The sequence below is a fragment of the Myotis daubentonii genome, chromosome 8 (assembly GCF_963259705.1).
Source record: "Myotis daubentonii chromosome 8, mMyoDau2.1, whole genome shotgun sequence".
In the NCBI taxonomy this organism is placed as follows: Eukaryota; Metazoa; Chordata; class Mammalia; order Chiroptera; family Vespertilionidae; genus Myotis; species Myotis daubentonii.
In genome coordinates, this window is record NC_081847.1 from 93,844,100 (window position 1) to 93,865,983 (window position 21,884).

The following is a 21,884-nucleotide window of genomic DNA, read 5'->3' on the forward strand; positions in this document are numbered from 1 at the left end:
GCACTGCGTATTGTAACATTCCCACGGCTCCCCGGGTGGGAACCACTGCTCTAGCGACGACACCTTATTTGTGCCTCCCTCTTCCCTCGAAGTGTTCCCTGCCCCCCTTTCAGCATTTCACCAGAAGCTCTGCCTTCTAGACCTCCAACCTCCATGGGCCCCTGGGAGTCTGGTGTCCCTTTCTGCCCCCGGGGCCCAGGAGGGGCCGCTGTGGCTTCTGTGGGTGATCAGCCACGTTCCAGACCACAGGACTTCAGGGCCGCACCACGACAGACACAGGAAGGCGGTTTCGGGGTGGAAGCACGAGGGTTCAGGGCTCTGCTGTTTACCCATCTCCCCTTTATACAGAAAACAGGTGCTTTAAAGCAGGGGTGGGGAACCTCCTACCCAGAGCCAGGTCATTCCAGGCCACACAGCATTATCCACCTGGAAGCCAGCTGCTCCGTGGGTCAGACATTAACCAGCTCCCCTCATGCCTCGGCAGGGCCAGACCACGGGACCTCAGGGCCTGATGTGCGCGGCCCAGGGGCCGGAGGCTCCCCAGCCTGGGAGCAGCGAGGCCAGGCTTCTGTTCGAGGAGGACATGTTGTGGCTCCAACGAACAGCTCTGAAGGGCTGGTGTGGTTGGTGCCTTGGATATTTTTAAATTTAAAAACTGTTTTCTAGTTTAACACGGGAACATGCTACCGTTTAAAAATACGCCATAAAAATAACCTTGCCTCCTCCGCCTCTCGGTCCCTGTTCCCTCCCCGGAGACAGCCCGTGCTTCCTTCTGAATTCCTACGAATCAGACGTCAGGGTGCGACTTCGGGCGTGTCGTGTGCACCCCGTCTGGGTTCTGAGAGGCGGTTTTCTTAGGTGTTCGGGTGCATGGCGGTTGCTCAAAGGTCTGGGAAGAGTCAGACCAGGTGGGAGAGGGTGGGAGGTGCCGCGGGACAGGGAGTCCTGACCGGGAGTGAGCTTGGGACTCGCGTACATCGTGGAAACCACGGCCCAGGAACACGTCAAGTCACACCCCGGTTACATGGCGCTTGCTCTGCCTGCAGAGGCAGGGCCGCTGGGAATAGGACAGCACCTGGAGTTCTCGCTGTGTCCACTCTGGGGGCTCTTCTGGCCCCTTCATAGTCTCACTGAAGCCTGGAAGCCACGGGGTGCCTGTGGCTCCTTCACTGGCCCCGCGAGCAGTGTGGTCCACCAGGTGGTGGGCAGCGATCCCTGGCCACAGGTGAGGTTCAGCATCCATCCAGTTGTCGGGTGAGCACCTCACCCCCAGGCGGGGAGAGGGGTCACCCGGGCATTGGCCACCTCGCCCCCAGGCGGGGAGAGGGGTCACCGGGCATTGGCCACCTCGCCCCCAGGCGGGGAGAGGGGTCACCCGGGCATTGGCCACCTCGCCCCCAGGCGGGGAGAGGGGTCAGCGGGCATTGGCCACCTCGCCCCCAGGCGGGGAGAGGGGTCAGCGGGCATTGGCCACCTCACCCCCAGGTGGGGAGAGGGGTCACCCGGGCATTGGCGTTGGCATTAGAAGCCACTCTGGTTACAGTGGAGAAGCTCCTGAGCTGGCACCCCTCCCCTCCCTGTGGGCAGGGCCCCTCTGAAGCCCCCAGCCCCTGCCCGACCCTGCCCATGCCCTACCTCTTGGATCAGCTTCAGTGCGCACCTTGCACAGGCGCGGGCGGCGGCTCCAGCCGTGCTCTTAGCTGGGCGGCCGGTGAGGGAGCTCGGACCGCAGCCCCGGGGGCTCTGAGTGGAGCCGGGAGAGTCCAGCCCGACACCTCAGCCCCAGGCCGCAGATGTGTTCCCGCGGCCGGACGCTCTTCTGAAAGAGCACGGCGTCTGCAGGGGCCGGGGCCGCCGCTGTTTGTCCAGATGGAGTCACTGTGATCCATAAATAGTAGGGTGTCCACCGGGCCACTTGGGGTTCGCCGTAGCTTTAGTTCTTGGGACAATAACATCCTGTCGTGTGCACTGCGCGCGCATGTTCCTTACAGCAGCCCTTTGAGAGAGTGAAACGTGGGTCATTATCCGCATATTAATCGTAGATGCAGATATAGGTCTCCTGCACACCCCCTCTGGGGATCGAGTCCCTAACCGGGGCCCCGAGCCTGTCCCCGGGCATGAGCCCTGACCGGAGGGAACCGGGAACTGGTGCGTGGATCGACGCTGGGACACTAAGCCCCCTTTTCATACGGGCGCCGACCATGCTGGCCTAGGGCCCCCCTGCTCCCGTGTGGCCTCCTCTCGACCACACCCGCCGCACCCTGTTCCCATTACGGTCACAGTCTGAGGTGTGGGGACCAGGACTTTAACGGATGGGTATTTGGGGGACGCAGTTCACCCCACGACTGCAATACAGTGGGTCGGTCCCAGTGAGAACATGCAAGAGAAAAGCTGTGGCTGTACATACAGCGGTGAAATTTTGTGCTTGCTTGTTTTTTTCTTAGAACGACTTGACTTTCAATCGTCTACACAACAAAACGCAGCCATTGTAAGTGACACATCTGTGTGCCTATGTAACCATCGCCCCGCTCCGGGTGTAGATCCCTCCCATCTCTCCCAGCTTTCCCCCGTCCCTCCCACCCCACGCCCAGCCCAGGGCACCTGCCACTGTGGATCAGGGTGCGTGTATCTCCTGCAGCATTTCATACGCGTGAAATTGCACAGTGTCTGCATTCTGTGCTGGCGTTTTGGCTTGTGTCGCTTTTAAAGCGAGCCATTAACCCACGGGAATCTCGTGCAGAAGTTTTTAGGAACTATACGCCCAGCCCTTAGAATTCCGTAGTTAGAGCATAACTTTGTCAGGTCTTTTAAAACATTCTTATGATTTCCTTCTCTGCCGTGGTCCTGTACTAGACACCTCCTACCCCATTAAATCCGCAGATGGGCCGTCTTCTGAGCAGTTACTTTAGCTTTGGTGGGGCTTCTAGTTCCAATTGTCCTCTTTTCCTCACCCCGCACCCTTCACATCACTCTTGAAATGTGTGTGATGAAGGTCAGTATGCATGTTGTGTTGACATTCGCCTCAAACTAAACCTCCAAATCATCTTCGTCTCGATCTTGAGGAGGGAGTCATGTCGGCATCCGTGGCGATGAAAACGCAAGACTTACACCCGATGGCCTTTCCGGGCCCCTGAGGTCTTTGTTGTGGATTCTTAGCAAATGCTACTCGCCGTCAATAATTCAGGGGCTATCGTCTGACTCCCATTCAAGTGCTGCAGGCTGCCCGGGCTCCGGTGCCCTCTGGGGAGGCGGCAGGGAGAAGTCGCCAGGCACACGGGTGCCTTGGAGCAGAGACCGCCGGCGGCCCAGCTGTGGGCTCTGAGCAGCCCCCGAGTCGCCCGGAGCCTCCGTTTCTTTTGGGAAACACCACGGACCAGCTCTTCGCCTCCATGCATTTGCTGTTCCTCATCACAGTATCAATACGCAGATTCCGTTACGGAGCTGCTAGCGCGGGTCTGACCCTGTGTCCCCGGACGGATGAGCATTCGACTGTGGGACTTGACCTTGCGGACGCACTCATGCTGATGAGGAAGGTGCGGTGAGCAGGCCGCTGCTGGCGCTGCCCCGTTAGGACGGAGTGGCATTGGTTTTGATCTTCCCTACACGTTATTCAACTAAGAGTGACACATGGCAGTTGGCACCAAAGATAAAGACTTCCACCTCGAACAGCCCCATCTCGCTCCACAGCCGTGACTTTCACATTGGAAGTCTGCTGGTTTCTTACCTCTTCCCATCTCCTTTATGACCATCCAACTAGATTCTGTCAGCACACCCAAGGGTGGCTTTCGCGGGAGAAGGAGTCAGCACTGATGAAGCTGGTTAACGTTTAATTTCCGTACGCCAACTGCAGGGACTGGATAGTGAGTACGTTTGTGGCAGGTGAAGTGACCCCAGTGACGGAATCGATTCTGAGTCTTCGTTTATATAAACGGCCGAGTGAATATTCAGACCCCGGTCATCTCCAAATGGCGCTAAACAGCCCAGGAAGTCAGTGCCGTTATTAAGAACGTCACTGGATCTCCTTTCAGGTCAGGATGCCCGTCGGAGGCCCGGGCCTTTTCACGTGGAAGATTTAGATGTCTTTGTGTTCCAGCAGAAGGCTTGTCCGTGAAATACTGAACTGGCCTAGAAACAAGGCATTGCCGTTTGAGCGTCCCTCCTACCAGAGGTCCCCTCTGGCGCTGTGTCCTACGTCAGCCCTGCAGGAAGGGGGGCGCTCATCCTTCTGACGGCACCTCCATCCACGAGGGAGGTCTGTGAGCAGGGGCCAGGCCACCGTTAGAGGGAGGAGTTCCTGAAGTTCTGTTAAAAACACTGCTTGTGCCCGGCTGGCGTGGCTCAGTGGGTGAGCATCCACCTATGAACCAGGAGGTCACGGTTCGATTCCCGGTCAGGGCACAGGCCTGGGTTGCAGGCTCGATCCCCAGTGTGAGGCGTGCAGGAGGCAGCCGATCAATGAATGTCTCTCATCATTGATGTTTCTATCCCCTTCTCCCTCTCCCTTCCTCTCTGAAATCAGTAAAAATATATTTTTTTAAAAAAAACACACAAAATACCACTTGTAAGACTTAACATAGTTGTGAAAGTTTGGCAGATTATTCACTGTCTTCATTGAGATAGAAGTTGTACAATGTAAACAGATTAGAGAATAAAGTACAAGCAGGAAAAATGTATTTACTGCTTATTATTTTCGGTGATTAGTAATATCAGAAGTTTATGGATACACACGTATATCAGATAACGTGTGTCATCTTTTCTCAGCGGTAAAGGTAATACTTCAAAGTTGAAGTTGCTGGGTACAGTCATCATCCCTCAGTATCTGTGGAGGAGTGGTTCTGGGACACCCCCTCTCCCATGGGTGCCAAAACCCGTGGGTGCGCAAGGACCTATGTGAAACGGTGTATGTCAGCGCACACAGTCAGCCCTCCACATCTGCAGACTCCCCACCGTGGACTGAGAAGAATGTTTTCGATCCACAGCTGGTTGAACGCGGGGATTCGAAGCCCGCGGACAGGGGGGCAGCTGTGTTTGTCCAGCGCCGCGTACCACGCAGCGTAACATAGGCCGGGACCTCACGCTCGCTCAGAACCTGGGAGACAGGGAACCGGGAAATGAGAGCGGCTGGCGGGGCGGCTAGAAGGGCTCCGAGGGGGGAGCTTATGTGATACTTATGTGATACTTATGTGATACTTTCAACAATAAAAAATTTATATATATATATATATATATATATATATATATATATATATATTTTATTGATTTCAGAGAGGAAGATAGAGGGGGAGAGAGAGAGAGAAACATCAATGATGAGAGAGAATCATGGATTGGCTGCCTCCTGCATGCCCCCTACTGGGGATCAAGCCCACAACCCAGGCATGTGCCCTTGGTCAGAGTCGAACCCGGGACCCTTCAGTCCACAGGCCGACACTCTACTCACTGAACCAGACCGACTAGGGCAACAATAAAATTTTTTAAAAAATAAACAAGAATGGCCGCATGAGCAATGTATGTATAAACCGGTATGTTGTAAATAGCCCTTAAAATAACCATTACATTGTTTTAAGACAACAACAATCATTTGTAAAATCTTTAAAACCATCACTAAAAATAATAGCTATTTTTTTTTCCCCCAGTTCTATTTCGGGCACTAGGTAAATGCTTCTCATCACTTTCTAGGACCGATTTTTCACAATAATCATTCTTGCGATCATCTGACAGGCGGGGAGACCGAGGCATCGAGCAGCTCCTCGCGCAGCAGGCGGTGGCCCCAGGACTGGAGGCCAGCGCCCTGGCCCTGGGCTCACAGCTTCATTCTGCCCCTGCTGATGTGTTAGTCATGTGTTTGCAAACAGAATTTATGAGGAGTAGCCGTAGTTCCTACGATTGTCACATAAAACACTTCACTTCGCTTAAAAACGTAACTTTCCTTGCAGAATAAACGCCCGCCCCGCCATCCATGCCGTTTCTCACAGTCTCTGTTACCCGCGTGCGGCCGTATTGCTGAGTGACTTTGTGAGTCACGTCCGGGAAGCCCTCTGCCCCTCTGAGCCCCGCGAGTCTCCGGTCTCCCCTCTGCGTCTGTCCCGCCGGGCAGTGGGTCCACTGCCTTACATGGTCATGGAGAGACCGAAGGTCTGTGCGGAGGAAGGTGGGAGCGGAGCCGGGAGCACCCCCTTTCATCCTCCGGGACCTCCGTATGAAGTTGCCCAGCAAACGTTGGTTGGTGTCCGCAGTGCCAGGCCCTGCTGGCCCCTGGGTACAGGGAGCGAGGCGCAGTGCCACCCCACGGCCTGCCCTCAGCTGGCTGATCTCCAGGGCGACTCTGAGTGCATGTCATTTGCCAAAACCCTCCCCCCCCCGCACCCCACCCCCACCAGCCGGTCCACCCCCCAGAGCTGGGGGGCGGGGGTCAGAGTCAGCCCCCAAAGGCCGGTTGGCCGCCTTGTCCCATTTTTAAGCCTCAGCAGCACCACCACTCCTGCCGCCTGCCCCGGAGTGTGGCGTGCACACCGGCCCCTGGTGCCCAGGTCACTGAGCTGTGGGCCAGGCTTCTCCCGGGGAAGGACCAGGTGTTCACGTCAAACCCCGCCCGTCCTAGGCTTTCGTTTTCCCGCAGTGGACACGTGTGCCTGGTAACCCCCTGGGGCTGTGGTCTCGGGGGTGGGACGAGTAGGTAACAAATCAAATGGCAGTTGAGGGCCGCTGCCCTGAGCAGGGGTGGGAGCCTGAGGCCCCCCAGATCACTCGGTCTGGCCTGCCAAGCCTTGGGGGGAGTTAATGCACCGTTGGACCCAGGAGAGCAGCTGATGTGTCAGTTGAGAATTGTGTACGGCCCGGCCGGCCGGGATGATGTTATAAATCTCCCAACGGCCCTTGGCAGGGAGAAGGCTCCCGCCCCTGCCCGAGGGGAGCGGCCGCTGAGCTCATCGCTGGAGGGACATCAGAGCCTCAATTATGGGGCGCAGAGCCTGCCCTGCCGTCCCAGCTGCTTACTCACTTCCCCTGTGAGCAAAAGTCAAAACAGATTTCCTTAAGTACTGGGGGGGCGCAGGGGATGGGGGACCATAGGAAAGACAGCGGGGAGCGATTACCCCCCCCCCACCCTGACTCCAGTCCCATTGTATCTGCGGCCCCGCTGGTGCCCATCCTCCTCCGCTCCGCAGGCTGGGACCGTGGATCTGTGAGCTCCTGTCGGTGAACTTCGTCTGGGTCAAGGGTCCACGTGGTTCTCTAGAGCTTAGGCTGCCCACGGTCTTCAGACATTGAGGGTCGTTCAGGTCTGTTATGAGGAAGGTCCCGGCAGATGACAGGACCTGGAGGAGCTCTCAGCCTCCCCGGAGCCCTCCTGGCTCCCGCGTGGAGGGGGCGGGTGAGGTCCTCCTGCAGAACAAGCAGAGGAGGCTGTGGGCAGCCCGGGGCACTAACCCGCCCTCCTGGGGGCTGTGGCCAGGTGCCCGGAGAAGGAGGGGATGAGCTGGTCCCATGGCCCCCAGCACACACTCTCCCGTCTCTCCCGGATGCTTCCTTTCCATCAGTGTCTCTTCCCGTCGCCTCTTGGAACAATCGAGGTGAAATAACAAGCAGCACTCAGTGGGATGGACTGGGTGAGGGGCTCTGAGGCAGGCAGGCCCTCTACTCGCCGAGCTCCGTGCTCCCCTGGCCGCGGCCTCCGTCCGTCCGTCCGTGAAGGCGGTCACCGCCGTGGTGATCAGAACTCGCTCTCTCTTCCTCGCCGCCCGAGAGCTCGCCGCGGCTGTTCCGGAAGCCCTGTGTCGGCTTCTTCGGGGCGTTTGTGCGTGTTTCCCACTCACCCTCTGGAAAGCCCTTCATTTCAGGGCGCGTCCCCTGCTTTCAAAGGAATTTCAAATCCCAGTTCTGACCTCCTGGGACGCTAACTTTCTTAAGACGTCCGAGCGTCTGTGGTTTGCACTTTTTAAAATCGTAGCGCTGGGAACTGAACAAAGCCTGGCAGGCCAGCGGGTGCGAGGGCGGGCGCCCTCCGTGCGGACACGCGCAGGGGGAGGTGAGATCGTGTGCCAGGGCCCCAGAACTCACCAGTGGCTCGGCCCCGATGGGAACTCTGTTTTCTCGAGTCCTCGGGAAACCGTGTCTGAATTTAGAAACCTCCCTCCGTCGATGTCAGCACCCTGAGAAGCGCTGCGGCTTCCTGCCTCTTTAAAAGGTATCTGGGTCAGAGTTAGGAGTACCGGCCTTGTGATGTGGAATGCCCAAATATAGGGACGTCTGACTTAAAAATAACACGCCCTGGATTCATAAAGCCAGGCATGGTGTGTTTCCTGCGATGCCAAGTGACTCTTTGACCCCAAAATGGCTCCGTTAGCAATGTCGATCAATACTTCTCAGAGCATTTCAAGCATAACTTGACTTAAAAATTTTTATTTGGCCCGGCCAGTGTGGCTCAGTGGTTGAGCATCGGCCTAGGAACCAGGAGGTCATGATTCTGCTCCCGGTCAGGGCACAGGCCCGGGTTGTGGGCTCCATCCCCAGTGTGGGGCGTGCAGGAGGCAGCCAATCCATGATTCTCTCTCATCATTGATGTTTCTCTCTCTCCCTCCCTCTCCCTTCCTCTCTGAAATCAATAAAAATATATTTCAAAAATAAAATGAAAATGTTTATTTGCCTGGGGACCTGGTCAGCAGGAATTCACTGTGGATGTGGCTCATTCCTGGGTTCAACTCTCAGCTCCCTGCAGCAGCCCAGCGCCCACCAGCACTTGCTGAGCGAAGGAACCAGAGCGCACACCCGCTTTTGAGCACACCTGCTGTGTGAGTTAGCGTGAGCCAGTATGTGTACACACCTGTGTCTCTCCTTTTTTTTTTTTTTTTTAATGCAAAAAGGTCAAGCCAGTAGGCATCTAAGACTCTTCAGAGGACGTTTGTTCCCGGGGATACGAGTAAGGGTAGCAGGCATTTGGCTGTGGACACGGCCGGACAAGGCATTTTTATGGCCACGTCCAAGAAGTCTGTAGTCGAGTTGATTGTCTATCGAGAGGCAGATGTGTCCGGTAGTTAACATCTGGGACCGCCGTTAGAGGAGTAGCTACACGGCCGGGTCCCTGGGGAGGGGGGGGGTCACTTCCTTACATGGCTCCTGCCTTCTGCGCACCCACTGCCCAGCCTGGGGCCGGCCAGGGGGAGGCCTGTGGGTGGACTGCCCAGCCTGGGGCCGGCCAGGGGGAGGCCTGTGGGTGGACTGCCCAACCTGGGGCCAGCCAGGGGGAGGCCTGTGAGTGGACTGCCCAGCCTAGGCCGGTCAGGGGGAGGCCTGTGGGTGGACTGCCCAGCCTAGGCCGGTCAGGGGGAGGCCTGTGGGTGGACTGCCCAGCCTAGGCCGGTCAGGGGGAGGCCTGTGGGTGGACTGCCCAGCCTGGGGCCGGCCAGGGGGAGGCCTGTGGGTGGACGGAGGCAGATCTGTCCCTTCCCTGGTGAGAGCCAGAGCCCGGGCAGCCTCGTGGAGAGGGTAACCCTACCCCGTGCCCAGTGGCCAGCATAACTGTCACAGGGAATCCATTATCAGGTCGTTACAGGCCGGCCACCTCAGCCAGAGCCAGCTTCCGCTCGGAGAAGGTGCTAATGCTTCGCAGGGTGCGGAGGTTTCTGGTTTCAGACAGGAGGCCTCTGTGGCTCCAGCGAGGGCTCCAGGGCAGCCTTGGCTGCCGCGCTCCCATCCACAGCGCCTGGGTGCAGGCGGCTCAGCGAGCAGGTGCGGGCAGGCCTCCACCCCCTCGCTCTGCTGGGGTGCAGATCTGGGAGCCGGGGGGCCAGGGAGCGCCAGACGGCCAGACAGCCCCGGGCGTGTGACATCAGCGATGCCCGCCCTGCCTTTCAGTATCACACCAGAGCTCCCGTGTCAGCCACGTGAGCTGTGTGACCCGAGGCCCATTTAATTCTCCGCCGCACACTTCCTCCCTGCAGGGGGCAGGGGAAGGAGTGCTCGCCCACGTTCGGGCGTATTTCTGTCTGTCTTATTTCTGTCTGTCTTCATTCGACCCTTCACGTACAAATATCCCAAGAGGCCCAATCGCGAAGGTGAAATAGCGCCGCGAGCCCAGGGTGTATTCATCGATCTAATTGGGCAGTAAGTCGTTTCCTCTTCAAAAACAGCATTTCACACAAGTTCAGAGGTTCAACACCGGGAAGCACAAAAGAACAGAAACAGAACCAGCCTTTGCTTGTAACAGCATCACCCGGTCCGACCCCCGTCATGTTTGCTGTTTGATTCCGGAGCATTTCATTGCTGCTCCTCACACTTGTGTGAAAATGGCCTTTTCCTGCAGAACTGTAACAGGGAACACTTTCACTTTAATGCTGTTTTATTTTTTTTAATCCTCACCCGAGGGTATGTTTTCACTGATTTTTAGAGAGAGGGGGAAGGGAGGGGCCGTGGCCAGGCGGCTCCGTTGGTTGGAGTTGGTTGCGGATTCAGTCCAGGTCGGGGTGCATATGGAAGGCAACTAATCGATGTCTCTCTCTCTCTGTCTCTAAAAAAAAAAAAAATCAGTAAACATATTTTCAGGTGAGGATTAAAAAGAAAACTTCTTTTAAAAAATAAAATAAAAACTCTCTGTGATGTTTTAAAATATCCAAGAAATCTAATTTACAAAAACGAATCCAACTATAAAAAACAGAGCAAAATTCTATCAAAATGTTTCTTTTTTTTCTTCTTCTTCAAGTTTTGGAAAAACATTCAGAGTGGAGAAATTGTGGCAAGTAGTCGCTGTTTTCATGGTCCCCGCTTGGGAATCTGATGAGGGAGCATCAGATACGTTTTTCATGAAGAAAACGCGTGGACTGGGGAGCAGCAGTAGGAAGAGTGACATTGTACCATGCAAGGTTAGAAAGTCACTGCGATTAATCAACACGGGCATTTTGAAACAACAACTAGTTTTTCTGTGTGTTTTTTTAAAATATTTTTTTATTGATTTCAGAGAGGAAGGGAGAGGGAGGGAGAGAGAGATAGAAACATCAATAATGAGAATCATGGATGGGCTGCCTCCTGCATGCCCCCCCCCCCCCCCCCACTGGGGATGGAGCCCGCAACCCCGGGCCTGTGCCCTGACCAAGAACTGAACCCTCACCTCCTGGTTCATAGGTCGATGCTCAACCACTGGGCTACACTGGCTGGACAGAAGCCTCCTGTTTTTCATAAGCTGAGAAATTAAGAATTTGATCTGAAAAGAAAAACCAGTGCAGCTCAAGTGCCATTTCATTCTAGGAGCCTGCGGTGATGATTTAATTCTCTGCTTCCTTTCATCCGCTTTGTCCAAAGCACATAGCGCCCTGTGACGGTCTGCCTGCCTGTAAACGTGTCTGCACCTCACAGCGTGCTGTGTTACCCTGTGCAACGCTGTCGTTCCCGCCCCTCACCTCACCTCCTCCACTTCGTTAAACGTTCACTGGATCCATGGCGTCTCGTCTGTCCGTCTGGTTTCCTGGTCTGTCGCACGTCACCCTTCACGTGCAGAAGGAAAGAGCCCCTTGCCCTCCTCTGTGCCAGGCACTGTCGCACGCCTGCACACACATGTTCCTCTCGCTGCTGCCTCGCTGCTGTGTGGGGCGGGAGGGCTCATCCCTGTCTTGGGGATCAGGAATCCGGTAGGTTTGGTAGCATCTTGAGGATGACCCAAAGGCTAGGCCTGAGCCGGAACCAGGCCTTCAGACTCCAAAACCCAGGACGCGTCCTCCCGTCACCTTCAGGGGTTCTGTACAGGGGACCGCCAGCCATGGAATGTCTTGAAAGTTGTTTTTCCTTAAAATATGTTTTGCTTTACTCTCTTCGGGCAGAAATAGATCCTTCTTCAATAGTATGTTATATACTTACCCATCTAAGCTCGTCCGGGGTTTGGTGTGGGGATGACGTAATTTTGGATGAAATTGGTCTGGGCTGCAGGACCAGTGCCTGCGCTTGTTATGAATACGTGAGTGAGGAACCAGTGGGGCCCGGCCGGCATGGCTCAGTGGTTGATCCTTGACCTATGAACCAGGAGGTCACGGTTTGATTCCCAGTCAGGCACAGGCCCGGGTTGCGGGCTCGGTCCGCAGTAGGGGGCGTGCGGGAGGCAGCCCATCAATTATTCTCAGCATTGATGTTTCCATTTCTCCCCCTCTCCCTTCCTCTCTGAAATCAATAAAAATATATATATATATTTTTAAAAGCGTCAGTAGACTGTGGGCTGGGGGATGACGTACTTTTGGATGAATTTTGTATTGGCTGCAAGACCAGTGCCCGAGCTTTCTGCGAGCGTGAGTGAGGAGTCAGTAGGCTCTGTGAGTGTGAGGGGGGCCCCTGTGAATAGAGCGGATGGAAGATTTGGGGTCCAGTGTGGGTGCTCAGGAGACCCCTCATTCTAATCCTCCGCTGACGTCAGCCGGACACACAGTCCTCATACATTTTGAAGCCCTGCTGGGCCTCTCGTTTTTAGCTCCTGTGCAGTTATGAGAAAAGACTTGTTTCTCTCTTCAGGGTCATTCTGCTACTGAAATTCAATAGAGACATAGAGCTTGCCCCACCTGGTTGGAGCCCAGTGCATAATACTCGAGTGAAGGAAGAAGCCTCACGGACATTACGGTTGAGAGTCCTGTTAAGTGATGAAGTAATGTGGTCAGTCAGGTGATGTTTTTCTACGGAACCATTCCGCTGAGCCCAGTAGGCTTGTGTCGGCCCTGAGGTGACACTCCCGAGGCGACCACGGATTAGCAAGGGGGCAGGGCCCTGGGCTCCGAGACTCTGATTACAGCCTGCACGCCCTCAAGGAGGGCGGGAGCCTTCCCCCTGCCAAGGGCCACTCGGAGATTTGTAATGTCATTCGCGGGCCGTACACAATTATCAGCTTAGAAAACAGCCTGCTCTGGGTGGTCAGACATTCAACCAACCCCCCCCACACCCCCAGTGCCTTGGCAGGGCCGGACCAAAGGGTTCCGCGGGCCTTCTACGGGCCGAGGGCCGGACACTCCCAACCCCTGCTACATGCTGGCCAGCCACCAGGAAACAGAGTTCATCAAGACACTCTCTCCAGACAGCGCGTAACACAGATGCTACTTGAGTGGATGTGTGTGTGTGTGCGTGTGTGTGTGTGTGTGTGTGCGTGTGCACATGTACTTTAAACCAGGGGGAAATTTGCGGGAAAGGTAGGATGGGTATGAAATCCCTGTGCTGCTCTGTCGAATGACAGGAATTACAACATCAAATTATACCGGTAAGCCTTTTACTGTTGCCGTGCTTTTCTGGAAATATCCCTAAGAAACCTGCTTCCTTTCCCAGCGAAAGAGGTGATATAGTCCAGCCTGATAGGGAACCCTGACAGAAGGCAGGGCGTACGTACATCTTCACAAATAAAGTCATTAAACTCCCAGCGTGAGCCCCGCGGTGATGCAGGCGGTGCCCCCGGCTGCTGCGAGGCGGGCAGGGAGGCTGGCGTCGGTCGGAGGCAGGCTCTCATTAGCTCCTCTGCCCAGGCGCCTGCGGGCACATCCTGGAAGGGCGCGCCTACCGCGAGGAATCGCTGCTCTGCTGGGGGGTGAGGCGAGGGTTCAGCGACAAGGAGGCCGCAGACTAAGTGTGTGAAACACAAACCACCCAGGAGCCTGGCAGACCCACCCACCCAGACGTGGGGAAGGAGAGCCGGAGAGAAACTTCCAGAAGCTGTTTGACGGCAGAGCCTTGTAGTCAGATCTGGTGACTCCGATGAGAGGAAAGAGTGAGCGTCTTCCTGGCTTTTGAACGGCGCCTTTCACTCCCATTTCAGTGAGTGTCTGAGTAGCGAGGTGTTCTGATTGGAGGAGTTTTCTCTGAGATTATTTCTGGCTTATTTTCTTCTTAAGTAGATTTCAGGGGAAATGTGAATAGATCTTGGGTATCCATGTACATACAGCTGTTCAGCCACCAGATCAAGGTTTGGAGCTGCTGAGCTCTTACCCGTCACAGTCAGTCCCCCCACAGGGCCATGCTCTGCACCCCGTTACCGTCAGTCCCCCCACAGGCCATGCTCTGCACCCGTCACCGTCAGTCCCCCCACAGGCCACGCTCTGCACCCATCACAGTCAGTCCCCCCACAGGGCCACGCTCTGCACCTCATCGCCGTCAGTCCCCCCACAGGCCACACTCTGCACCCATCACAGTCAGTCCCCCCACAGGCCACACTCTGCACCCATCACAGTCAGTCCCCCCACAGGCCACGCTCTGCACCTCATCGCCGTCAGTCCCCCCACAGGCCACGCTCTGCACCCATCACAGTCAGTCCCCCCACAGGCCACACTCTGCACCTGTCACAGTCAGTCCCCCCACAGGCCACACTCTGCACCCGTCACAGTCAGTCCCCCCACAGGCCACGCTCTGCACCCGTCACAGTCAGTCCTCCCACAGGCCACACTCTGCACCCATCACAGTCAGTCCTCCCACAGGCCACGCTCTGCACCTCATCGCCGTCAGTCCCCCCACAGGGCCACGCTCTGCACCTCATCGCCGTCAGTTCTCCCACAGGCCACGCTCCGCACCTCATCGCCGTCAGTCCCCCCACAGGGCCACGCTCTGCACCTCATCGCCGTCAGTCCCCCCACAGGCCACACTCTGCACCCATCACAGTCAGTCCCCCCACAGGCCACGCTCTGCACCTCATCGCCGTCAGTCCCCCCACAGGCCACACTCTGCACCCATCACAGTCAGTCCCCCCACAGGCCACACTCTGCACCCATCACAGTCAGTCCCCCCACAGGCCACGCTCTGCACCTCATCGCCGTCAGTCCCCCCACAGGCCATGCTCTGCACCCGTCACCGTCAGTCCCCCCACAGGCCACGCTCTGCACCCGTCACCGTCAGTCCCCCCACAGGCCACGCTCTGCACCTCATCGCCGTCAGTCCCCCCACAGGCCACGCTCTGCACCCCGTCACAGTCAGTCCCCCCACAGGGCCTGGCGCTCTGCACCCACTGGGGCCAGCACCTGAGCGTGGCCGTCCCAGGTCCGCGTTACCGTCCGTCATTCGTGGGGATGGGCCACAGGATGGGCGATTGTCCGCACCCCCTCCCGGCACGTCCTCTGCGAGATCCGCGGGTGCTGTGGCGCCTCATCATTCCGTTCCTCACTGTGTGGCCATTCGTGTCTTTTATTCTCATAAACTCAGTGAAGGGAGAAGCGGTGTTGGAGGGGAGAGGGAAACACGTGTGTTGCGGGTCACAGGCCATTTGTCTGCAGTTCGCAAACACCACCGTCCCTCCGTGTCCCCGTGGGTGATGCATCCGTGTTCTCCGTGCTGTGGGCCTCATGCAGTAACACAGATTCATGCTGTCCAATGCGATCGCCACCAGCTGCACGAGGCCACGAAATTAAAGTGTAAATTCATTAAAGTTAAAAGCTCAGTTCCTCAGGGGCCTGAGCCACACGTCCGATGCTCAGGTGCCATGGGCGGGGGGGGACCACCCTGGATGGTACAGACCAGGAAGCTGGCCCTGCCCCCAGGGGCTAGTCCCCTCCCAACCCCAGCGGAGGAAACACGGGTTTAATGTTTAAAGTCGGCAGCATCCATACCTTTATGATTTCCCATGTCAATGGTACGTATTCCGAGAAATCTGGAACCCTTCAGCCGATCCGTTCCGCTTCTCCCTCCCGGCCAGGCCTGGCACGCGGGCTGTGCTGAGCGAGGTCACGTCCAACACAGCATCGGCCCTGCAAACCTGCCCCTTCGCCCGGCCCCCGCCGGCAGCTGCGGCCCTGGGCCGGTTATGACCGGGAGGGGTGGGGGGACCACCTTCTAACAGGAAGTCCGGGGGTACATGGCCCCTAAGAGCAGAGGCCGTAGGGTTCCATTTTCAAATATTTCTACGTCTCCACGGAGAGGATGTAATGCTTCGCTTTCCCAAAGAACACCATTCCGCCCGGCCGGCGTGGCTCAGTGGTGAGCGTCGACCTGTGAACCAGGAGGTCAGGGTTCGATTCCCGGTCAGGGCACAGGCCCGGGTTGCGGGCTCCATCCCCAGTGTGGGGCGAGCAGGAGGCAGCCGATCCATGATTCTCTCTCATCATTGATGTTTCTATCACTCTCTCCCTTCCTCTCTGAAATCAACAAAAATACATTTAAAATAATAATAATTTAAAAAATAGAAATGGAGGGAAACGCCGTGCGGGACCAGGTGCTGAGAAGTCCGTACTTACTTCCACGGCATGGAGTTAAGCTTCCCAAGCGCGGGTAGAGCATCCGTATTCACGTACGTGGTGCGCATCGGGTCAAGTGCCGGGTAGCTCTTCGGTTGGTCTGTGCCCCCCCCTCCCACCCTCCCCCCGTGCCCGCTGCCGCTCGCTAAGGGCGAGGATTTGGGAGTGAAATTGGCCGGAGCCCTCGGGAGACTGGAATCGACCCACGATTCGGACGAGCGTGAGCGACTCCCTGGTCCTGAGCTCGTTTTTCTCGCACCCGTTCTCACAGACGTGAGCGCCTGCGGGTTCTATGACCCAGTGGGCGTCACGGGCCTGGTCCCCTGCGTGTGCCTTATGATGTGCGTCCCCCTCTTGCCCCTGAAGGAAGAACGCGTGTCTAACTTGCTTCTCTCCCCGTAGGACAGTCGGCCCAATATGTCCAGACCCCTGATCACTCGATCTCCCGCGTCTCCACTCAACAACCAAGGCATCCCGACGCCCGCCCAGCTCACCAAGTCCAATGCGCCCGTCCACATCGACGTCGGCGGCCACATGTACACCAGCAGCCTGGCCACGCTCACCAAGTACCCCGAGTCCAGGTAACACCCGTGCGTGCGTGCGTGCGCTGACCTCACTCTTTCCCTGCGGCCAGCGGAGCCGCGTGGCCTCACGGGCCGGGCGAGGCCTGAAAGCGCGTGGGGCTGCCCTCGGATGCGCTGCAGCTCCTGCAGGTCGGGGCTGGGCCCGCCGTTCAGCCAGGGCCTGTGGGAAGCTCGCGGGGGCGGGGGGCTGTGCTGTTGCGCTCTGCAGAGAGCTCCCCGTTATTTTAGTGCAGGACCAGGAGGACAGTGATTTCCGCCCTGGCTTGCCTTCTGGCCTTTTCTAAAGCTCATTGCTGCCCGACCGCTGTGGCTCTGTGGTTGAGCATCGACCTATGAACCAGGAGGTCACGGTTCAATTCCCAATCGGGGCACAGGCCTGGGTTGTGGGCTCCATCCCCAGTAGGGGGCGTGCAGGAGGCAGCCAGTCTATGATTCTCTCTCATCACTGATGTTTCTAGCGCTTTCTCCCTCTTCCTTTCTCTCTAAAATCAACCTATATATATCTATACTAATAAAAGCCTAGCTGGTCCTCCCACCCTCGCATATGCCCTCACTTCATCACAAGATGGCCTCCCTCACGTTGTCACAAGAGGACCACCATGAGATGGCCGGCAGCGGAGGGCAGTTGTGGGCAACCAGGCCTACAGGGGAGGGCAGGGAGGGGCAACCGGGTCGGCAGGGGAGGGCAATTGGGGGCAATCAGGCTGGCAGGGGAAGGCAGTTGGGGGCGATCAGGCCAGCAGGGGAGAGGTTAGGAGGCAATCAGGCTGGCAGGCAGACGTGGTTAGGGGCGATTAGACAGGCAGGAAGGCGAGTGGTTAGGAGCCAGCGGTCCCAGATTGTGAAAGGGATGTCCAACTGCTGGGCCTAAACCGGCAGTCGGACATCCCGCAAGGGACCCCAGATTGGAGAGGGTACAGGCCGGGCTGAGGGATACCCCCTGTGCACGAATTTTGTGCACCGGGTCTCTAGTACGTATATAAAAAGCTGATATGCAAAGTGTCCCCTCGGGAGTTCGACCAGGGAACCAGGAGCTTGATCACTTGCTATGACATGCGTTGACCACCACGGGGTGGCACGGAACATGGTGGGCGACCCCAGGCAGGGGGGCGCTGAGGGAGCAAGGGAAGGAGGAGGCGGGGAACCTGATCGCCGGCCAGGCCTAGGGCCTCTAGTAAAACATATTTAAAAAAAAACCCAAAAGAGACAGCCTTGCAGTCACCACCCACGGCCACGCAAGGCAGGTATGTGCTTGGAGCGTGAGGATGGCTCCTGCTCATTCCCTGACGGGCAGCACCAGCACTGGAAGGAGTGGATGCGGGCAGTAGCAAGGGGCTGCGCACACGCTCTCAGGGCCACTGAGTTCCATCGTCGGGACATCCCTGTCGCATGCCAGCCCACAGCTCTTCCTGCCGGCCGAGTGCGGGGCTCTGGGCTGAGCCTTCATGCCCAAGTTCCCGTTTCACACCCGCATCCCCGATGCGGGCCCAGCAGCATGAGACCACGTGTCAGCACCTCAGCAAGAGGCCGAACCACAAGTGCATCCTGCTGGCCACGCAGTTCCCGGAGCTTTTGTTCAGAACGATCGCGTGGTGCCCAGGAGAAAGCCTGGAATGGTCCCCTGGCCCTAGCTCGCGGGGATCACGGCTCAGGGTGCAGGCCCGGTGACCCGTCACGGGGGCTGTGGCTCCTGGGAGGGGACCTCAGGCTCGGCGCAGACGGAGGGAGCGTGTCCCGCGGCCGGGGAAGCGCACCCAGTAGGCCTGGTCAGGCGAAGGCGGGCAGTTGGGTTGGTAAGACTGGTTGATCTTTAAAAGGAGAAAATGAGTTTCCGGAGGGATTGACCAGGAGGACAAGGGCCCGGCAGATGAGGGGGGAGGTTTCTCCGGGGCAGGAGGGGAGGTGCCCCTTCCCCGTCTCCTTCCTGTCTCCTTCCCATCGCGCAATATTGCTTTTCCCAGCTGCCCCCGTGCCACAGGCGAAGGGCCAATGCAACTGGCCTCAGGAGATTTGTTCTTTCAAACGATGAAACGAACTTTGTGTTTAGAGCTGAAAAGCCGTCTGCCGGCCACTTCCTGTGAGCCACCAGCGGACTCTTGAGCTTCCTGGCCACTTGGAGCCAAACAGGCCTGACCTTGACGGGAATCGAACGCATCGAGTCTGTCTTCGCGATGTGTTTCCCTGCCAGGGGCCATCGGATGTTTATAACATCGTCCCCGGGCCATACAGAGTCCCTTTCTTAACCATCAGCCTGCTCGATGCGGTCACACTGTCCTTAGCCCCCCTAATGCCCTGGCAGGGCCAGACCACATGATTTCGAGGGCCTTATACGGCCCCCTGACCCCCTGCCAGCCCCCGATGGGCAGTGGGATAAATAGCTCTGGCTCTTGTCTGCCCGTGGATTTCAGGAAGTTCTTCATTTCAGTCTCATTGTCCAGTCCAGGAAGTCTGCCCACAGCAAGGGGCAGGGTGGCCTCGGACCAGTGACCATCTACAAAAGAAAGTATTTGCCGAAACCCGTTTGGCTCAGTGGATAGAGCGTCGGCCTGCGGACTGAAGGGTCCCAGGTTCGATTCCGGTCAAGGGCATGTACCTGGGTTGTGGGCACATCCCCAGTGGGAGATGTGCAGGAGGCAACTGATCGATGTTTCTCTCTCATCGATGTTTCTGACTCTCTATCTCTCTCCCTTCCTCTCTGTAAAAAATCAATAAAATATATTTTTTTTTAAAAAAGAAAGTATTTTTTAAAAATCTGTATTTCAGCCCTGGCCAGTGTGCTCAGTGGTTAGAACACCGGCCTGAGGACTGAAGGGTCAGGGGATCAATTTCTGGTCAAGGGCACGTACCTGGGTTGCAGGTTCCATCCCCAGCCCTGGTTGGGGCGCATGTGGGAGACAGCCAATCGATGTGTCTCTCTCACATCAGTGTTTCTCTTTCTCTCTCTCTCTCTCTCTCTCTCTCTCTCTCTCTCTCTCTCTCTCTTCCCCCCGCCCCCTCCCCTGCTACCTTCCGCTTTCTAAAAACCAATGGAAAAAATTATCCTCAGGTGACGATTATTTTTTTAAACTGTATTTCAGCTTGGCCAGCAAGGCTCAGGGGTTGAGCATCGGCCTATGAACCAGGAGGTCACAGTTCGATTCCTGGTCAGGGCACAGGCCCGGGTTGTGGGCTCGATCCCCAGTGGGGGGCGTGCAGGAGGCAGCCGATCCATGATTCTCTCTCATCATCGATGTTTCTCTCTCTTCTTTCCTCTCTGAAATCAATAAAAAGAAACACATTTATATTTTAAATCCATACCTCAGACCCCAAGGACTTGGCTCTTGGCTGGGCTGTCCGAGTCCATCCAGGCGGCGGTGTCTGTGCAGATGACACCGTCCCTGGCCGTGGCTACACGTCGCTGTGCCACCTGATGGCATCGCTGGCCGTTCGCCTTGGTCGCTGGCTGCGCCGCCTTGTATTCTTGTGCAACTTCTCTCCCCGCGTTCCCCGTGCTCGGAAGATAAGTTATGAGTGTGTGGAGCAGCCAGCACCGCTCGCAAACAGTGGCGAACCTGCCGGGCGAGCGGGCTGCCGGGGGAGGTGAACCTGAGCTCGCCCAGACCTGTTCCCCGGCTGCCTGCTCCGGGCCTCCCACCCCTCGCCGGGCGCGGCCAGGCCCCGCCAACCCCCCTTCCCCGAAAACTGATCTTTTTTTTATTTGAATGAGGAAAGACATTTATGTTAAGCAGCTTACAGAGAATCGTAGCTACGTTTAGAGAACATTCTATCAACGTGAGTCAGGCTGTACATTGAGAACGCAGCAGCAGGCTCTCCGTCGAGCATGTCGGGAAGCACAGGGAGGCTTATCTGAAATATGAGAGACGACGGTGGCGGGGTTTCATAACCGAAAACTGACTTTTTAAGCTGCTGCTTGGCAGGCCCGCGGGCTCGCGAGCTCACCTGAACGCCGAAAGCGCCTCTGGTCCTCACGCAGCGAGCACTCAGTACCGAGGAAAAGGGGGGTCTGTTCAGGGGTATCCTGCTGATCCGTAATCCTGGGGTCCCCAGGAAGGGACTCCGTCCAACACCCCCTGACCCTGCATCGCCAGGTGGGGGGGCGGGGGTGAGAGGAGATTGCTGGACACGTTGACCTGCACCGGAGTCAGGTGGGCGCAGCCCGTGTTACACGCGAATGAACCTCTTCCCCGAGCAGATGCCTGTGACCGTCAGGAAGGCAGACAGCGGCGACGCGGTTTGCTCTTCCAGGCGCGCGTCCTGTCGGCTGGAGGGAGCACTTTTTATTTGTTTTTTCGTTTTTGTGGTTTTTTAAAAAATATATTTGTGTTGATTTCAGAGAGGAAGGGAGAGGGAGAGAGAGGGAAACATCAATGATGAGAGTCATCGATCGGCTGCCTCCTGCACGCCCCACACGGGGGATCGAGCCCACCACCCGGGCCTGCGCCCTTGACCGGAATCCAACCGGGACCTCCTGGTTCCTAGGCGACACTGAACCCCTGAGCCCCCGGCCGGGCTTGCGAAGCCGCTGTCACCCTGTGTGCCGATGTGTAAGCCTCAGCAGGAGCTGCGACCTGGCTTCGTGCGCGGCTCACAGGAATTTCCAAATGAAGTTGTAGGAGCAACACGCATGGGAACCAGGCGTCACATGACTGAAACCTGCCCACTCCTCTGTGTGATCACCTGACGGGAGAGGGAGAGGGAGGAATTCTTGTTCTCGCTGAGACGTTGTTTGTGAACGCTGTGCAGGTTCGGGCTTGGCTCTGCGCTTTGTTGAGAGGGACGGGAGGCGTAGCCATAGATCCACCTACCGCCCAGCGCCCTGGGGACCGGCCGGGCCTGGGGGGAATTCTTGAACGAGGGTGTGGGTTGCACAAGACACACACCCACGGCAGCACGGGCTGGCGGGCGCAGCCCCAGGCACACGCGCCTGCGCCTCTCCTTACTCCCAGCCGCTCCCCCCGACCCCCCAGGATGTCGTCCTTGAGTCGCAGCCGGCAGCTACTTCATATGCCACAGACCTCGTGTGACAGGGAGTTAGTGGCTGTTTAAGTAATCCTCATATTTGACATTTTATTAAGCTTCTCGGGGCACAAAGCCAATGAGCCCACCCACCATCCACTGTGATTGGAAGAAGCAG

General features: G+C 57.1%; 1 protein-coding gene across 5 annotated transcripts in view; it reads left to right on the forward strand.

Moving 5' to 3' along the window:
* KCTD1 (potassium channel tetramerization domain containing 1) overlaps positions 1–21,884 on the forward strand; it is a 67,855-nt gene that overhangs the window by 19,983 nt on the left and 25,988 nt on the right. For 4 of the 5 annotated variants that reach the window (XR_009454217.1, XM_059707431.1, XM_059707427.1 and 1 more), the window contains exon 2: positions 16,569–16,747. Coding sequence is in view for 4 of the 5 variants with exons in the window: in XM_059707427.1 (XP_059563410.1) it covers positions 16,569–16,747 (179 nt within the window). In the remaining variant the exon portion in view is untranslated. Of the gene's footprint in view, positions 1–13,193; positions 13,217–16,568; positions 16,748–21,884 lie in introns of those variants that run through there. The other variant, XM_059707432.1, reaches the window with a different exon arrangement.